The sequence below is a fragment of the Arachis hypogaea genome, chromosome 10, assembly GCF_003086295.3.
Source record: "Arachis hypogaea cultivar Tifrunner chromosome 10, arahy.Tifrunner.gnm2.J5K5, whole genome shotgun sequence".
Lineage (NCBI taxonomy): Eukaryota > Viridiplantae > Streptophyta > Magnoliopsida > Fabales > Fabaceae > Arachis > Arachis hypogaea.
Window position 1 is genome coordinate 116,737,937 of NC_092045.1, and position 19,121 is coordinate 116,757,057.

The 19,121-nt window shown below is 35.4% G+C and overlaps 3 protein-coding genes across 5 annotated transcripts; 2 read left to right on the forward strand and 1 right to left on the reverse strand.

Annotated features, from left to right (window-relative positions):
- Window positions 1–782: 782 nt before the first annotated feature.
- Window positions 783–7,673, reverse strand: LOC112717136 (uncharacterized). 3 transcript variants are annotated; one of them, XM_025769239.2, is made up of 15 exons: window positions 7,417–7,673; window positions 6,895–7,297; window positions 6,637–6,814; window positions 6,419–6,558; window positions 5,190–5,826; window positions 4,899–4,999; window positions 4,576–4,720; window positions 4,423–4,491; window positions 4,264–4,309; window positions 3,409–3,869; window positions 3,203–3,282; window positions 2,357–2,492; window positions 1,910–2,102; window positions 1,452–1,534; window positions 783–1,227 (listed from the first exon to the last, which is right to left on the reverse strand). In XM_025769239.2, exons 1-15 carry the CDS (start codon window positions 7,526–7,528, stop codon window positions 1,102–1,104), a joined length of 2,910 nt encoding a protein of 969 aa, XP_025625024.1. In that variant the 5' UTR covers window positions 7,529–7,673; the 3' UTR covers window positions 783–1,101. The 3 variants fall into 3 exon arrangements, 2 of the variants coding, with proteins under 2 accessions (XP_025625024.1, XP_072061684.1); XM_072205583.1 differs by having other exon boundaries at window positions 6,895–7,006; window positions 7,417–7,660; XR_011867013.1 differs by lacking the exon at window positions 3,203–3,282.
- A 3,383-nt stretch (window positions 7,674–11,056) lies between these two features.
- On the forward strand, window positions 11,057–13,064 carry LOC112717137 (pollen-specific leucine-rich repeat extensin-like protein 3). The gene has a single exon (XM_025769240.3). It carries the CDS (start codon window positions 11,111–11,113, stop codon window positions 12,953–12,955), a length of 1,845 nt encoding a protein of 614 aa, XP_025625025.1. The 5' UTR covers window positions 11,057–11,110; the 3' UTR covers window positions 12,956–13,064.
- Window positions 13,065–13,290: 226 nt separating this feature from the next.
- On the forward strand, window positions 13,291–18,964 carry LOC112717138 (uncharacterized). Its single transcript, XM_025769241.2, has 9 exons — window positions 13,291–13,664; window positions 14,284–14,475; window positions 15,160–15,257; window positions 16,159–16,240; window positions 16,348–16,551; window positions 16,628–16,884; window positions 17,529–17,619; window positions 17,745–17,961; window positions 18,462–18,964. Exons 1-9 carry the CDS (start codon window positions 13,482–13,484, stop codon window positions 18,677–18,679), a joined length of 1,542 nt encoding a protein of 513 aa, XP_025625026.1. The 5' UTR covers window positions 13,291–13,481; the 3' UTR covers window positions 18,680–18,964.
- The last annotated feature ends 157 nt before the right edge of the window (window positions 18,965–19,121 follow it).

Genomic DNA, 19,121 nt, shown 5'->3' on the forward strand with positions numbered 1-19,121 from the left:
AAATTGCTAAACTCTGCTAGCTCTAAAGAGTTTCTGATTTGATATATATTAGCCATTCATAAACAATTACAACAACAACAAAGTCGAATCTGTTATATGTGTCGGCTATATAAATCAAACGATGTTATTGCATCATGTCATATATTATATTTGTGATAGAAATTTAGGTTTAGTTAACTTCATGTGAAGTTGATAGTCGAGAGTCGTTAAATAATTTGACAAGTTTGACTAAATAGTAAATTGTTATCTAACATCTCTCAATTATCAATTTCGCATGAAATTAACTGTACCTGAGTTTTCACCTATATTTGCAATAAACTCATTTATGTTTAGGCCTCGTAAGATCAACTCATTCAAAATCTTCTTAGATCTTCAACAATTATAAATGAAGTGTCGTGAGGGAAATAAGAAGCAAGTAATAACAAAAGATAAGTCTTAAGTGAATTTAATGTTAACAATGCAAGCTGATTAAGAGTTTTGTTTGGCATGCATTGGTTTGGTCCCCCCATTGGTCAAGAAAGGAAAATTCTTTATTTCTATTAGGACAAATTAAACATAGGAAGTGACAAGTGAGAGCCACAAAATGAAGAGGGTGGTGGTGAAACAGGACAACCTAATGGTCCTGTTTTTGTGCTGTCAAAGTGTGCAAGTGCATGTATATGAGTTTGAGAAGAAAACGTGCTTCTTTTACAAGCATACATTCATACATACATACCCTCTTTCCACCCGCTTTCTATCATTTGTTTGTTTCTTGCAGTCATTACATAGCCTTAAATACCAAATTTATGAACGAATAAAGAATATTCATTAGAAGCATTTCACTCTGTCACAATACAAAAATCTTGATAATCAACAAGATAAATGATTTTTCTGTACATAATCTAAGTTTACAAAACTACGCCCTATGTTCCCAAGATGCAAATTAAAACAAAAACCATTGATCATGGCAGCTTTTCTTGCTTAAGGAATGAATAGTAGCCAGCAAATAAAGCCATATATCAATGGCACCACTAGAGGGGGAAAAATGGTCTTGTCTTCCTACTATGACGATCTGATATTTAGCATAAGTGACACATTCGATAGGATGGCCAACAAGGAGGTCTATACAGGTTGGTGAACATGCATATTCTCATGAACACTCATGACAACATTCCGCAACTCCGGAAATATAGATATAAGTAGAAGTTCAAGGATTGCATAAGCAAGTTGCTTCACACATATAGAAGACTAGAACGAAACAAGACACAGCATAATTGTTAGTTTAGATTAAGATAAGCAAAATGCACAAGTAGACAAAACAAAAAGACAAAGCATAGAAAAAAGTTAACTTATATGAAGTGTTGAATATAATACTATTTATGTTCTTTACCCTACGGTTTAAACTCTAATTAAGAAGAGATAGTTCATAAATAACACAAACAAGTGAATGCAATAATGGCAAAGAGCTTAACCTGGCTAAAGTAATATATGTCACTGGCGCAACGTCTATATTGTTTCGCACCAATTAAGCTCACCAAGGCTGCCGGAGCTCCATCTGATAAAAATGAAGGCAACTTTATATTTTATAATATGACAAGTTGCGGTTATTTGAATCATGAGAATGGAAATGCTGTTCGATTCAACTCTGAGAATGTTCTTAAGTATAACCCGAAGAATTAATTTATAAACAATGAGTGACATAACATTTTAAAAGGTTCCTCCGCGACAATGAAATCAGTTGCTTATAAGATTTTCATAACATTTTAATAAGTTCAAGAGGAAACCTCTCAAACTTGTAAGATTAATAAAATCAGTAGGAAAACATTTTTGTCTCCTTTTAACAGGGATACAAGTTTGAAGAAAATAAGGGGGAAAAGAAGTGCAAACAGACTATCTAAGAGAATTTCAAAAGAATTAACAAAGGACTAACCAAAGAGCAGTTTCTTGAGTTCACTTGCTCTACGAGCAGCTTCAAGCTGTTGCTCGAAAGACCCTGACTCTGTTCTTGGAATCTTACTTCCAACAGATTCATTTGTTTCTTGCAATGGCTTTTGATCAATTCCATCCATTAATATCTGGGCTGTCCGTACTCTTAGGAAAAAGGTACCTCCAGGCCACAGGATCTGTAATTGATCAAACCACTTAAAAAATGGAACACTACCACAAGAAATTGTTAGCTATTTTTTCATTCTACTTTTTTTTTTCCTGGATAGAGTTACGGTGACCGATGTTCAAGTAAGTAAGTGTCTGTTTGATAACATCAATGTTATTATTGTCATGTATTCATCTTATGTCACTGTGTTATAAGTTAAAACTTAAAAAGGGTACAAAAAAACGACAGTGTGAAAAATTTAAAATAATGCTGAATAATCCTTACATCTTGGAGCCACCGAATCCCCTGGGCAATGGTATCCTCTCTCCGAAGCCAATGGATCTCTCTTAGAATCCAATCATCAATAGCATCTTCCATTACCAACTGTAATATCTGCTTTGATATCCAAAAGACTTGTCTTCTGCAACAAAAATCAACTAGCACTAACAATTAATAATTGTTTTGATCTTACAATATGCTATGAATATCTTAACATAAGCATATTAAATTTATAATCTTGATGCTATCTTAATTATAGAAGTAGAAGGCATTTTAAATGAAAAGGTCGATTGAAATCTAGTATGAGTCATACCACTACGTTTATTATATACAAAAGACAGTTATAATTGAACAACAAAAATACTTAAAAGAGAATTTGAAATTTACAAATACGATGAATGTGTTTAAATCAAATATAATATCCTAACAAATCTGTTCTCCATCAATTATATCTTCAGATTTAACTCATGACATGACATAATGATTGTTTAAACCATGTAATTGATTCCACCTAGTAAGCTACAAGATTTTGAAATCTATTTAAGCCCTAGCTTATTTAGGCACATGGTGGATAAAAAATGAAGTTACATAAGTAAATTATGGTAAATGATTCTTGATAGCACCATCATCCAAGTGAAACTGAAAAGAAAGCTATTTTGTTACAACTTTCTCACAAACAACCAGGAAGAATAAGTTTTGGATAAAAACTATGAAAAAATTGCATCATATCTCTTTTATTTGTTTATTTCTCATAACATCAAACAAATAACCGTATAGGCAGTAAACTAAACATAGTTCAATTACAGTAACTGACTTGAAAATTTTGAAATACAAGATAGAGAATTAATATACCTTAACCAACCTCTTCTCTTAAGCTGAAATACATTATCAACCAAATTCAAAATAGGGACACTCACGTTAGGTGGAGTCCACTGCAAAAATGGTTAAAGTAAGTGTCTGCAATTAATGTTTAAATCTAAGCATACAAACAATGATAAGTAACAATAATTTAGCATATTATACCCTTGTCAACAAAGATGTGAAGTGCAGAAACATACCTCAGGTGGCACTCTAACTCGATCCTCCAAATTATCATGAGCCGGAGTGAAATTTGTAGGTGGAAGATCCTTGCCAACCCTACTTTCCATTGTTGAGTCATTTTTTCTATCTGGATCCAAGATGGTAGACTCTTTACTATGGTTTATTACCTGTGGTGAACAACCCTTTGAGTTCAAGTCATTGTCAAAACGCCACCTAATATCTTCTGATATTTCACCATCAAAATTAGTTTCTTTGTCACCTTCTTCATTATCAGAGGTTGCTGCACTTTCTGCAGAAATCTGCCTAGAAATGCTACTATCAATTTCAACATTAGTATTCCAGGAAGTGTTCGAGTTCCATGCGGCTGATGCACAAGTTTCAGCAGTAGGGGGCGACGAACCAACGACCTTTTGTAAGAAACCACTTGACACACCTTTGAACTGGCGCATAATATCATCAACAGCATCATCAACGTTTACTGCAAATATATAAATTAGTTCGAAACAACATATGGAATTAGTAATACATAGGACACGCCCAATCTAAAACCTTAGATTAGGATTAATTTAATATGATGAAAAAGCAACGAGTGGCTGATGAAAGGTTCTGAAAAAATGGCACCTTAAATTTCAGTACAATCTTCTGATTAAGCCATTAATGGAAACACTATTCTAATTTCAGGATATGTAAAAATTCATTAGGAGGATTTTCTAAAATAAAATAAAGCTAAATTTAATAACAACCAACGAATATTCATATTAAAAAAAAATATTGCAATAAAAATTTCCACAACTCATTCACCATTATAATAGCAAAAAGAGAACCCAATTCATAACTGCAACGAACATTCAAAATTTTAAAACTATATATACCTGCTAAGGTTCTCATCATTGATGAAGATTGTCCAAAAGAATAGTTCTTCAGTCAAAGGATACGAACAAAAAATAGTTTGTTAGGTTGTTATCTTTCACATTGTGCCAATAAAACTCGCTATTATGAAGTTATGGTAAGAATTCTAGGAAGATGCAGACCTTTGAGGAAGCACTCAAAAAATCCCATACTTCATGTTGTTCAGCAACATTAGGTATTGATAGGAGATCCTAAAGCGGATGCATTAATCTAGTTATTGGAAAATTACAAAGGAAATATTTCTTTAAAGAGTTGTAGTCAAGGAATGAGAATACCTGGAGATATTTATCCAGTCGAATACAACGTTGATGGACAAAGGCATCCTCTATGCTTGAGGAAAATATCCTTTTTGGAGGCAATTGTAGCGTATAATTAGGAATTTCTTTTAGATATCTATGCAAGCGCTCAAAATTCCTGTATCTGAATGTTAACAAAAAGAAAGTTTGGTTAATTGAAGTCAGGCCACAAATATAAATATGGAATGATTTTGAAACTCATCATATGCATTCACTTTGTTTGGAAAACATAAAATTTAAAACGACTATGGCATATGCACTTAAACTATTATAGAAATGAATGAAAGAAGCAAACTTTCTACCTTCTTTTTACAAACCATGTTTTCTCTATTCCATCAGTCACTGCAATTGAATAAACAGCAAAAGATGTAGACCCTAGTTTCTCAAAATATGCTCCTATTACCTACAACATACAAGTAGCAATAAATAACAATCGAACTAAATAAAAACAAGTACTCGTGGTGCAAAGAAGTTCCATCTATAAAACCTAAATTAGTTGTTATTTGTAAAAGCATATAACAATCAAATTCATAGGCAATTTGAAAATAGTATATGCTTTATTAGCTAGAACTTTTATAATCTAAATTGCATACCCGACATCGAGGCTTTGGAATAGATTGTCCCTCTCTTCTAACAGCAGTGTCATAACCACTCTTAACACGAGTGATCTCACCATGCTTCTCATTTTCTGAGATATGTAACTCTGACATTGTGGACCCTGCTTTAACAGGTTGGATTTCCAAGCCAGAAGTGCTGTTGGATCTCATGAGTTTTCTTTTATACTTATTGGAAACGGGATCCTTCATATCCTTCACTTCATCAATTCGATGTCCGGCTTCAAGAGATAACTCCTTGTCCTGGTTTGGTGAAGATTCTGCTCTTTGTGGGCTTCCAGCATAAAACTGGGGATCTAAACTGGTTGTATGTACTGGATAAAGTGAAGGCTTTCCTTCTGAATTCTTTCTCGTTTTGTAATCCCTTCCTTTTGTCCACAAGTTCTCAAGATTTTCAGGCATAAGAACTTCGGTTCTTCTTTGAGTTGCGGCGTCCAGCAGTTGTGCCCATTCTGCAGAGGCGGGATGATTATCATGTCCACCTCCAGAAGCAACAGAATGGCCATGATTATGAGTGGATATATTAGTTGACTGACCACCATTACCACCACCAGTCAAATTTGCACCATCATCGTTAATGACAAGTAGAACAGACTCAATAATCTCATTGATGTACCTGAGCATTAAGAAAAGTATATTTTACAAATGAAATTACATTGAATTGTAAAAAAATAAGGGGGGAAAATGGTCCAAACTATAACACCATTTGCATTTTGTGGTCCAATAACTTACTGCTAAAGTTATAGAATGTGATAATATTTTTAAACATTCAATTTTGTTTAGCAGGGAATTGATCATTGCAAATGATGCATGGGAAACACCGAAAAGACTCACTATTAGCCTCATTATTAAGTCTTATTAGACTTCTTCACAAATATGTTGTTATCATGAACTAATTTTGCCTCGTGTGTTCTTGCTGATCCTCTTCCTATCGGCATGGTGATACCAAATATGCCCAATCCTCCTAATATTTCTCCTTTTGGCCTCTGCTTACTTGTTCAAATTTGTTAAACTTGTCGCTTCTTATAAGTTCTAGCTACAAACCTATAATATATACCAAGGCCAATCCAAAATCCTAACACCTCCGACCCTCAAAAGTACCAAATAAAGAGGCAATCAAACACAGTAAGAATTATTATAGCTAATCTTTCTAACAAGAGAAGCTCAAAGTAAATGAAAAAAATGAGATCAGATATTCAACAACATACGCAGGGCTAGCCAAATTCATAACAGGTTGCATCACCAAGCAAGTCAAAATTTCCCGGGCTATAGATCGAATTACAGGACATTGAGCTTCTTGTGGTCTCAGAATTGTAGCTAATACCCCACTCATTAGCCGCTGAAGAACCTATAAAAGGAGAAACTATAAGAAAAAGTATGAGGCATATTTCTCAAAAATAGACAACATGGGACACTGTACTCACACCTTGTACTCACTCTCTGGAGATATTAGTGCTGGATGGAGCTCCTTAGAATTCAATAAATGCAACCTCAATCTTTGATCCCTTTCCTCAGAAGACAGCGTTAGCATAACATTAACACCAATGGCTGCTTGGTTTCTTCTAAAAAGGTCTATGTGATCACCTATTAAATCAACTATGTCCCTGGAATGTAAGCGAAATAGAACTTACTAACTTGCACATAATTACTAGAAGCAAGTATAGAAGGGGATAAAATCAAACACCTTGTGAGCAAGTCGACAAGGTTCATGTCTTTAACCCTCATTGTCACTTCAGCAATAGCATCCATGATTATGTCACGTATCTGCTCAGGAAACTCTAAATCCGGAGTGATGTCTGCATACCACATATTCATGACGAAATCTTTCAATATCAAATCCAAAAAATCATTCAAGGCGGCTTCTATGAGAGGAGAATCGATCTTTTTCCTCCATTTCGGCGGTGGAGGCGAAGTAGAGAGGCGTGCATCGTCTATGGACAACTGTTTCCTCTCCAAATGAGAAAGATATGTGTGCGGTTTAGGCGGTTCGAGCCTCCATCGAAATTCTACCTTGTTCAAGAGAATACGCAGAGCAACAACACACAAAATAGCGACTGGTACATTCATCCACATTGATTTACTCGTATCTATTTTGAGAATCGAAGAACATGATACGATAACAAATTTCAATCAAAGACTCCAAATCTATAGGCATTAAGCAAAACACATATAAAAGAAAGAAATGAAAACGGAATGCATGGCTTACTAGTTAAGAAATAGGAAATGGCGAATACGCAAAGAGACCACCAGAGAAAACGAAGTTTTGCCTCTTCAATGAGATCGTAGATGTCATCCATTGATGGCATATCTTTAACCATCTTCTTCTTCTTCGTCTTCGTCTTCTTCTTCTTCTTCTTCTTCTTCTTCTTCTTCTTCTTCTTCTTCTCTGTTATTTGATTTCCCTCTGAAATATATTACGTATAAAGTCGCAGCGATAACCTCGCTCTTTTGTTGGCTTTGAAGGAGTTCACTTTGTCCACCTAATCTAATATTATACTTATTAATTATTATTCAATTATTTTTCTCCCTTTTTTAATATAAAATATTATCCAGTTATCAAAAACAACAAATGTAATTAAATAATTGAGCAATGCTAGGGGCCAGCAATTTTTGTGATTGTTAGCCATCAATTAGTCATCAATGATGATTTGATGGTGTGAGATTGGTGTGAGATTTCATCCAATGGCTCACCTTCTTCTGCTGGTTACATGCTGGCCAAAATTCAACAAAACTGCTGGTCCCCTAGACTTTTTCTAAATAATTATTATATAAAACATTTTATAAGCACATGAAAATCAAACTCCCATTAGTTTGTGATTACTTTTGTTAAGTTATCGGTCAGAAAGTGGTGCTGTTAACATCAACGCAATCAAAGGCATTTTTATGAATGAAGTGATAACATATATTTAAGTTGTGTGTTACTTACTTACTTTATGTGGATAACTTAGAAGTTACAACTAAATAATCAGTTTACATAGTTTTAGCCAAACATAGTCTTCTTAAAAGGGAATATATGGGCTGCTACTATTAGTAATTTGGTAATTTCAAAGTTCAAAAATACGTTGAACGTTCCTTGAAAAATTCATCTATGTAATTTTTATATTTTACATATAACTAGCAAATTAGTCACATAAAATAATATATATATATATATATATATATATATATTACTAATTTTATGATAAAAATATATTGGATATTAATTTTTTTTGTAATTAAAAATTTTTTTTAAAATAAAAAATTCTCTCCTTTCTTCTTTTTTTCTCTATATTTATCTCTTCATTCACTTTATTTCTCTTATATATTATTGTTATTGATTAATTATTAATTTAAAACCAAAATATAAAAAATAACATTCTTTAGTTATCATTAAAATTAAATTATAATATATATGATTAATTTTACGACTAAAATATATCATATAATATTCAATATAATTTAAATAAATTTTTTTCTAAAATTAAATTTTCTCTCTCCATCTTTGTGTTCTTTATCTCTTTTTTTCTTTCGCCCATTATATCTTTCTTATGTATTATTATTAATTATTAATAATTTAACAATCAAAAATATATGAAATGACATTTTTTCATTATAATTAAAATAAAATATTTTTTTATTTTTTTTCTTTTTTCCTCTCTTTTCTATACGCTCTCCTTTTTCCACTCAATATATCTTTTTCTTATTTTATATTTTTAAATAAAACAAATAATTTGTCATTTATATATTAATATAAAAGGAAATATTTTAGAAAGAAAATGAAAATAATAGTCTAGTAAAAAAATATATCAATAGCACCGAATGACCATTAATCGACAGAATTTCACTAGCCGACTGACCGCCAACTTACCAACCAATCACTTATGATATACATTGATCATGGACTAACTGACTATCCATTGAAAGACTCAAACTAACTGTCAATGTCGACTGAGCGACAACTTGACAACTTATCTTATCCAATTGACCAACTAAGTTCGACCGGCCAAAGATCATCTAATGATCAATATCCACCAATGATCAACGACTAACTACCTCCTAATCTTGATTGATCTGCCACCATCTTTCTGATACCGAATTAGCCATAGTTTGCCTACCTACTGTTCGTGCATGTATACCGATGATCCCCTGTCGACCTATTTGACCAACTGCCTGCCGACTGACTATCTATTCCAATTGATTTATTGCGCCTTGACCAATCACTTATTGACCTACCTCGATCTATCGATCCACTGCTGACCTACCTGACTTATTGTTGTACGACTAACCCACATCGAACTGCCACTGATTGGCCTCGATCAACACAGACAACTGACCTATCACTGGTTAATGTCAGTAGAACAACCCAGTGGATCATCAAACAACACTTGGTACATAATCTGCCAAAATTCTGATAGAGTGTTAGACAACCCCGAACTATGAAAGTTGATTCCATCTCCCATTCTAGGATGTCTGTCATTTGACCATAAGTGACTCCTTGGGTCACAAAAGTTTTTTGCCCTAGTTCTGCTAGGCTTATTAGGAATTTTGTTTCTATGGTCTTTTTGTACTCTCCCTTAGTCTGGTGAGTATTTTGCAATATACTATAGGACTATGATTAAGTCCGTGTAGGGTTGATGCTATTGACAATATTATTGTTTCGAGGGTTACTTAAAACGTTAATTTGGGCCTAAACGTGAGGTCCATATCCCTTAGTATGGCAGCGTCTGACCTCTTTGGTGTCGAGGTGCCGCCTATCCGAGTTTCTCGTGAGGAGGTGGGTGGTGGTAGACTCCGATACTTAAGTTAGCAAGGGATTTAAACAGACTTTTAGTAGATTAGAACGTGTGTAATACCTCTGGGGGGATGACTGTGTATTTATAGTAGAGTTGATTACTACTTTTGTTGAAGTAGTTCTATCTTTTCTGACGAATAACCGTTTCCTTTATTTTTGGAGTTTGTTAGAATCTATCTTTTAGGAAAGATAGAAATAGTAGAAAAGATTTCTGCAAATAGTTACCTATCTTGGGCAAGTAGAGATTAGCCTCCTTATGTCGGTGTCATCTGTTCAGCCTCTTTAAAGAGGTCGGACTTGTCGAACAGGCCACCTTTTTTGGTGGACTTTTTTATCTTATTTAGCCTGATTTTTATTGAGATAAGATATGAATAATTATATATATATATATATATATATATTAAATTTGATAAATTTTTTAACGTTTATTACAAAGAAAAGTTAGATACCATTAATTTTTTAAAAAAAATTAATATAGACATACAATTTATTTAAAAAAACTTATAATTCCGAAATATTGATATGGGCAAAATTACTAGTGTGTATATATATAATTTCGTTTATTTTTTCAACAAAATAATATAATCAATCATTAAATATGTCATTCATAGTTGAATAATAATTTTTTTTATGAATATTAAATATACATCTCTATACCATGGATGTGATCTGTGAACTATATTGTGGTAGAAAACATTCTTTAAGCTTCTGCTTTAAACTACATTTTTTTTGGGTGGAGTGCTTTAAACTACATTTTTTTTATACAGATGGGATTATAAACCAAAATCCAAAATTAGCACTAAATTTGTTGATTAAGAAAGACCAAGTCAACGAATTAATGGGTATTAGGTGGTTCTTAATCTGTTTTATACATAAGAGGTTGGTTTGTTTATATGACCGTGATCACATACAACAGTGAATAGATTTTCTCTTTTTAATATGGCTAAAATAGGAAGAGGATTGCTAATTATTTGTTGTTTAGCTAAGAGTGATTTCCAATATATTCGGAACCAAAAGTAGCTAATAAACTATTTTTTGCTCAATATAATACCCATTCCTTTCATCAATTATTTTACACTATTCCCATAAGCAGCCTTGGAGGGCCTTCCAAGGTTGGTCGGTCATAACCATGGCTCATCATCATCACCCTAAATTATTAGCTTCTTCTTTTCTCATCCTCTTTACTTTCTCTTCTCTTTCAACATTTTCACATGCACACTTTCTTCTAGAAGAACTCCATTTCGCCAATGACAGGCTTAAGAATGCCTATGTTGCTCTCCAAGCATGGAAACAAGCTATCTACTCTGACCCTTACAACACAACCGCTAATTGGGTTGGCAGCGATGTTTGCTCCTACAATGGCGTCTTCTGCGCTCCCGCTCTCGACGATCCCTCCCTCGACGTCGTCGCCGGCATCGATCTTAATCATGCTGACATTGCCGGACACCTTCCCGGCGAGTTAGGCCTCTTGACCGACTTGGCGCTTTTCCACATCAATTCCAACAGGTTCTGCGGAATCGTACCTCCATGCATGGAGAATCTAACTCTCATGCACGAATTTGACATAAGTAACAATCGATTCGTTGGTGGCTTTCCCAACGTGGTTCTCAAATGGTCAGACATGAAGTATCTGGATCTTAGATACAACGATTTCGAAGGGTCTTTGCCGCCTCAACTGTTCGAGATGGATCTGGATGCAATCTTCTTGAACAATAACCGTTTCACCTCTGTTCTCCCTGCCACCCTCAGCAAATCCAAGGCTTCGGTTATTACTTTCGCTAACAATAAGTTCACAGGCTGCATTCCGAAATCGATTGGAAAGTTGAACAAGTTGAATGAGATTCTCTTCATGGGCAACAAACTGGGTGGTTGCTTCCCTCAAGAGATTGGAATGATGGAGGATTTGAATGTTTTGGATCTTAGCGACAACAATTTTGTAGGTACTCTGCCTAACATGACGGGTTTGCAGAACGTGGAGGTTATAGACATTGCAAGGAATGAGCTTAGCGGTTATGTGTCTGATTCTGTTTGTCAATTACCTTCTCTGAAGAACTTCACTTACTCTGATAATTACTTCAACGGGGAAGCTCCAGCTTGTGTTGCTGCTGTTGCTGCTTATAAGGGTTCAATTAGTACAACTGTTTTTGATGACTCAGGAAATTGTTTGACTGGAAGGAAGAATCAAAAGAAATCTAAGGTGTGTTTGCCAGTACTAACACGGCCTGTAGATTGTAGTAAGGCTTGTGGTGACGGAGAAGGAGGTGGTAATAATAATAAGGCCCCCTCGTTAACACCCAAAAAGTCACCTCCAAAGCCAAAGGTTAGTAAACCACATTCACCACCACCACCATCACCACCACCAGTTAGTTCTCCTCCTCCTCCTCCATCCCTAGTTTACTCACCACCACCACCACCTACATACTCTCCTCCTCCTCCTCCTCCACCAGTGCACTCTCCACCGCCACCAACTCAATCACCTCCCCCACCACCACCAGTTTACTCTCCCCCACCTCCAACTATGTCACCTCCTCCTCCTCCACCAGTTTTCTCTCCACCACCACCAACTCAGTCCCCTCCTCCACCCCCTGTTTACTCTCCACCACCACCAACTCAGTCCCCTCCTCCTCCTCCACCAGTTTACTCTCCACCACCACCAACTCAGTCACCACCACCTCCACCCCCGGTTTACTCACCGCCACCACCAACTCAGTCACCTCCTCCTCCACCCCCAGTGTACTCTCCACCACCACCAACTCGGTCACCACCACCTCCCCCAGTTTACTCGCCACCACCGCCAACTTACTCACCTCCTCCTCCAACCCCAGTATACTCACCACCGCCACCAACTAAGTCACCTCCTCCACCCCCAGTTTACTCGCCACCACCACCAGCATGGGATGATGATGTCGTCCTCCCACAACACTTTGGATCTGCATACAGATCACCTCCTCCACCGGCTATTATTGGATACTAAAAGAAAAAAAAATGTACAATGCCATTAACATCTTTGTCCTATTCATTGTAATATCAAAAACATGTATACAAAGTTGAACTTCGTGAATGTGAATCCAAATTTAACTGAATCTTAATGCTATTTTATATTAATGTTAATGCAGCTTTCTCTGTTTCTCGTTCCCGTTATTTTTTATCCCGTTAGGCCGTTACTACTTCCGTGTCTTTCGAATAACAAACTTTCAAATAAAGTTGAAAAAAGAAACGAGAAATGATACGTAGACAAAATTTGTTTGATTGTTTTCTGGACCTACGTGGAAATGTTGTAAAGACTTTTTTACTATGTGTTGCAAGGTTAAAACGACGTCGGTTGGTGCGTGGCTTTTCCCATACGCCGAAACACTTGAAAACGACACCGTATGCCTTCTTTCTTCTTCCTCCGATCCCAATCCAAAACGAAACCAACGTAACATACTCACCGCTACCATTTCCACATCGCATGAATCTCACTCTTAATTTCAATCCCTATTAAGAAATTCGAAGTAGAAATGGATGACAAAACGCAGCCTCTCAACAAGAAAAACGACGATGACGAGGAAGACAACGTAGTCGCTGAACGACAAGAGCCCAATCCGCCAGCTGCCACCGGAGGCTGGGGATTTTCGTCCTTCTCCTTTCTCTCCGATCTTCAGAAGGCCGCTGCCGTTGCCGCCGAAGAGATCTCTCGCAATGTGCGTATCGAAATCAAATGTCGCTTTTGCTTGCGCTTCCAATGCATTTTCTTTCAATCCGTGATTTTGTTTTGGATTTGTTGTTCTAGTTATGGTTCAATTCCAGTTATAAGCTGCGGTTTTTGTATTTAACATTTAAGAAGCGTCCATTGTTTAGATCCATAGGGCAGAAGTAGTTAGTAGAACTTGTTACTTATTATGCAAATGGGGGATTCTAATATATGTTGATTTAGGTACTAGTAGAGTATGTCATTGTTGAAGTTTTTCCAGTTTGCCTAGGATTTCGTTGCTTCGGGGGAACACTATATTAGGGTTTATAGGTGTCAACATAAAATGAGAACGTGGGAATGGAAGTGAAGGACATTAAATTGCAGTGTCTTTGGTAACAGGGCAAAAATATAAGTGTGCCTAAATTGGTATTTGCCAATGACTAATGCTATATGTTCATAATCCTACATGTTTCAGTTGGTGAAAGATATAATGTTAAATGAAAAATTAGATGCATTTATAATATGTAGAATGTTACAATATATTTTGATACTTTAAAAGTGTTTAGGATGAATTTGGTACGAGGATTCAGAGTTATTCACTTGGAATTGGTCATGGTTTCAAAATGCAGGCTGCTGCAGTTGCAGAGACAGCTTCAAAGAGCTTTGCGGAGTTGCATGACGGTGCTGAGGATTCAGAACCAGAGAAAGATGCTGCTGGAGAATCTCCTACTGAAAAGGAAAGTGATGATGAGGATGACAAATTGAGAAAATCTGCGCTGGATAAATTGGAGAAAGCTAGTGAAGATTCATTACTTAGCCAGGCAATAATAAAAGGATTACTTTCCCTTTTCTTTTCTGGGAGGATGGGGTTGGGATTGTTAATTTGTTATTTAGATGTCAGATCTTCAATGCATTTCCACATAAGACCAATTTTTAGCAATCTTGTCTGCCTGTTTATATGGAATCTCATGTCTCTGCCATGAGCAAATATGCAAGTTTCATGTTCGAAGTCCCTAGTCCCTTTTGTTTATCTTTCAAAATTGACGTTTTAGAGGGGAAGGGAAGGAATTTACTCTTCAAACCTTTCCGTTCCTTTTCTTTTGCTCCAAGACCCCAACTCACAAACACCCCTTTGTGATCCCCGAGACTAGTGGTTTGTGAAGCTTCTAGCGCATCCTTTTTATGGGTCTCCACCTGAAAGTTTTGGTTTTTGTCTCATACTGTCTTGACTATTTAATTATAGGCAACATTGATGAGAAAGATAATTGACAATTTAAGTTGCAAATTTTTATTAGGGACAAATATTAGTTTTGTTTGTAGATGTTTATTGTATGCTTTGTCAATAGCTTTTTCTTGTTTCTTTGTGCTCTTGTAAGGAGGGTCTCTTGTCCTCCTGTCATCTTGCATCTTAATTCTTTTCGTCTTAATTATATTCATCTTTTATTAAATAAAATAATTATGCACATTGCACTAAGCGCTTATAGTTAGCTCCATGATGAGTGCAGAGCTTGAAGGTTTTTGATAATTCTGTTGAGACATTTGCTTCTGGAGCATGGACTGCCTTGGGAAACGCATGGAGAGGGAGCACTGAATTGGTTCAGAGGTATGATTTATCGCTTATAGGCATTTGCTCTTGACAGATACTTCCATATATTTGATGGAAATAAACATCTATTGTTGAACGTGTAAATAGTGTATTATGATGTTTACCTTCACTTTAGGAGGGAAAATGAAAAAGATAAGCCAGATCTATAAATGGTTTCTGTGGTTATTTGGTTTTGCAGTGGTCAATGCATTGGTCTTGTTCTATACAGAAAATATTATAGATTTATCCTTTTTCTAGTTCCAATTCTCAATGCCACTCATCTATGACTGTTCAGGATTAGCATCCTATGATTAATGAATTCTGACTTATTATTTTCATCTCTGTTCTTATGGGATGCACTGATTTTCATTCTCTTGGCTTAGTGTTTTGTGCTGTGATTTGACCTGTATGAATTATGGGTGTAGGATAGGGATACAAGTATACATAACTAGTTTACTAATCATATCGATATTTAAACAACTCCTAAAATCTAAATTTCTTGAATCTCTGTTAATAGTTTCACGTATGGTTTAACAATGACTAATAAGGTTTATATGATGGAAACACAGTATTCCTTAAATTTTCTTTCAGTCATGTCTCTATTAAAGTAGCATAAAACTACTAGACTAAGTAGTGCCTCTTCTAATCTTTTGGTTTTTTCTCAAATATGCTTTCCTTCTCTCTCTTCCACCTTTCTATTTGTTTTTCGTTAGTGTATGGATTTGAAGCATATTCTGCACACCAAGAAAAGCTTTTCATCGTGTAGAGGATATGGCCTTTTGCTGTTTTCTTGCAATTTATTCCGAGTCTTTAAATACTTTAATAACATCATGAGGGACATGGTTGCTTTGGATCATATAAATTTTTTCCTGTGTAACTGCTACTAATATGGATAATGGCTGTGATCCCTGATCACTAGGCTTGAGAATTCAGCATCAAACCTTGCAGGATCCGTACAACAAGGTGGGCCTCCAGGTCCCAATGCAACATCCCTATTAGAGGTTTGAAATACTCATGCCAATCTTCTGATGATATTTGTCAATCGTTATCATTTGTCACTAGTTAGTAGTTACATAGTTACACACTGTATGTATTTGTTGTGTTACAGACTGGAAAAGCTTTTACTGCAAAGGGAATGCAAGTTCTTGAATATGTTGGTAAGGAGACAATGGACCTATTAATCAGTGAAACTGGAATTGATGTTGAGAAGCCTAATACAGAAGGTGGAGAACAAAAAGATGAGGATCAATTATCAGAGGAAGTGACATTTGATCGATGCTTTTACATTTATGGAGGTCCGGAGCAGTTGGAGGTAAACCTTAATGATGTTGAATTTGGTCGTTTAGATTTTGCTTTTTGGAAAATCATTTCACATGCAATACTCTCAGGAACTGGAAGCTCTGTCTAGTCATTATGCCCTGTTGTTTAACCGAAGAAAAGCAAAGTTATCAGCAGAGCAAAAGTCTGTATATGATGGGAAACTGAAAGAGGTCCAACAAATTTTTAATTTGAGTACTGAAATGGATGGAAGCAGTGCTGATTTAAACAAAGGAAAGACAGTAAAGAGAGAAAATGAAGGAAGCGGTGATGAGATGAAGAATTTACATGATTCAAGTGTCAACAAGGCTGCTGAAATGGCTGCAGGGTAACTTAATCATTCCATGCTATTAATATTGTGTTTAATTTTGATGCATCAACAGTGTAGAAGTGTTGCCCTGTCGTCCAATTAAATTCTTTGGTTGATCAGACCATTAAAGTAGTGGGTAAGAAAAAAAAATAGAAAAAGGACTTGAAAAAAATATTTGTGTGAAAAAAAGAAGTAAAATGAAATTACAAATGTACTTCATGGAAGTAGGGTAAGAAAAAGAATTTGTCATACACATAAACATCTTGGAGAAGTGTAACATTCCAAAATTTTTGGAATCTAATTCTAATTAAGATTACTTTATTAAATTAGGGATGATTATATTCTATATTTGTTTGTTAATAATAATTAAAGTGGTCCTTCAGAAATACACAACGTTGCTAATTTGAATGTTTGAAAGCGCAATAATATTAAGCACAGACTGAAGGTCATAGGATTATTGAAAGCGGGTCAAGGAATTTCTATTGCTTCTTGTATATGACTTTATAAAAAGAACTCTTTTGTGTTACCCCTCCTAATTAGTTCTGGTTTTTTATTCATTTGTGTTCACTGCATAAGTATGCTTGCCATTTTGCCCTATTGATTGAGGAAGCCTGCTTTGATTTGTTAATTTATGTGATGAATCCTGTTGCATTTTTTTGCAGTTTTACGAATGTGTTGGCTGGGCTAGCTGTTAATGATATAATTCAGAGAACTACTGGAAGATTAGAATCTCTTCATTCTGAGGGAGTTCATGTATGCGAACATACTCTTGAATTTGGTGTCAGAATTTGAATATCATCTATAAAATTCAGTTTTCCTTTTTCATTTGTGTTTATTTTATAAGTGAGAAAGATCAAATTTGCTGCTTTCCTTTGCAGAGACTATCTGAAATGTGCTGTTTTTCAGTTTCTCAACTTCTAATGCTTGGCAAATCCATCATTTCTTGTGCCAACAAAACCGAGGATGGAGAAGTTGATGAAGATAAGGTGAACATTGAGTGGCCTGAAGATGTTTCTGCTAAAGCCAAGATCATAAGGTTAAATGCCCAGACAATGATAGGATACGTGGAAGCAGTTTCGAACAGTTTTATTACAGGTTTGTTTCCTTAAAATAATTAAGGCCCGCATCTAACTAGAAAATAGTAAAGCATATATTTTTTTTAAAATGGATATGTCCATATATCTTGGACTTCTGTTTCTGTTTCGATATGTGATATTAATATTAATTATGAAATATAAAAAGATATGGCAAAACTTATACCCAAGACTGTTTTATGTAAAAAATGAGCATGTTTGTTTGCGTAAACATTCTCGTTAGATACCAAAAGGAGTTATGTTTAATCAGAGCCTGTTTGTTTTTGCCGTGAGGCCTTGTGAAACGGATGTGTCCATAGAACCTCCTGACATCTGTTTGCAAAAGTAATGTTAGGAATGCCACCAACAGCGTTCTGCAGTTCAACCAAGCAAGCTATTCGCTGATTTGATTGTGATCACAATTACATTGTTTCTGTTATATTATCATAGTCTAGTAGTTGCTTACCGAGTCACTCTTATGAAGTTATGCTCATCATTTTGCACTTTTGATGTATTTGTCAGGCATATCTGATGTAACCGAGGCCTATCAAGCTGCCATTAAAGTTGTTACTACTCCTGCCGAGTCTCATACAGATTATCCTCAAAAATCGGTCCCAGAAAAAGCCACCACTTTCTCTGAACACCTTCGAGCTGATCAAGCCACAGCAATAAGCAAAATCCAGGACGGGTTGCAGTTTCTTGCACACGTAGTCATCTCAACCTCCATGAATGCTGCTTGAGAACCCCCATGTTTTTATTTGTAAATATTCACGGTTTAATTCGATAAGAGACACCACTCCACTATGTTCATTGATGGTTGTATGTTACTCGGTTCACTCTTAGCCTAGTATCTGTACCTGGACAAATTTGTCCTTATAAATTCATTCGAACAGCATTTTCTTTTTTATTCTTTAATTTAGGGATTTTAGAAATGCTCACTGTTCATCAATGCGCTTGAGGTACGTGATTTATATAATCATGTAATAAAATGGTACATTATATATGTAGCAGCTACATTTGGAACTCGCAAGCAGTTTTTATTTACATAGCTTATGTGATGTGTTGACTAGTGATGCACGAGTGTTAATTTGTGTACGAATAAGGGTCTAATTTTTGTTTATTTACCTTATTTATCTTGGTGATTCAATTGGAATCACTCATCATATAATGTTCACGAGAAAT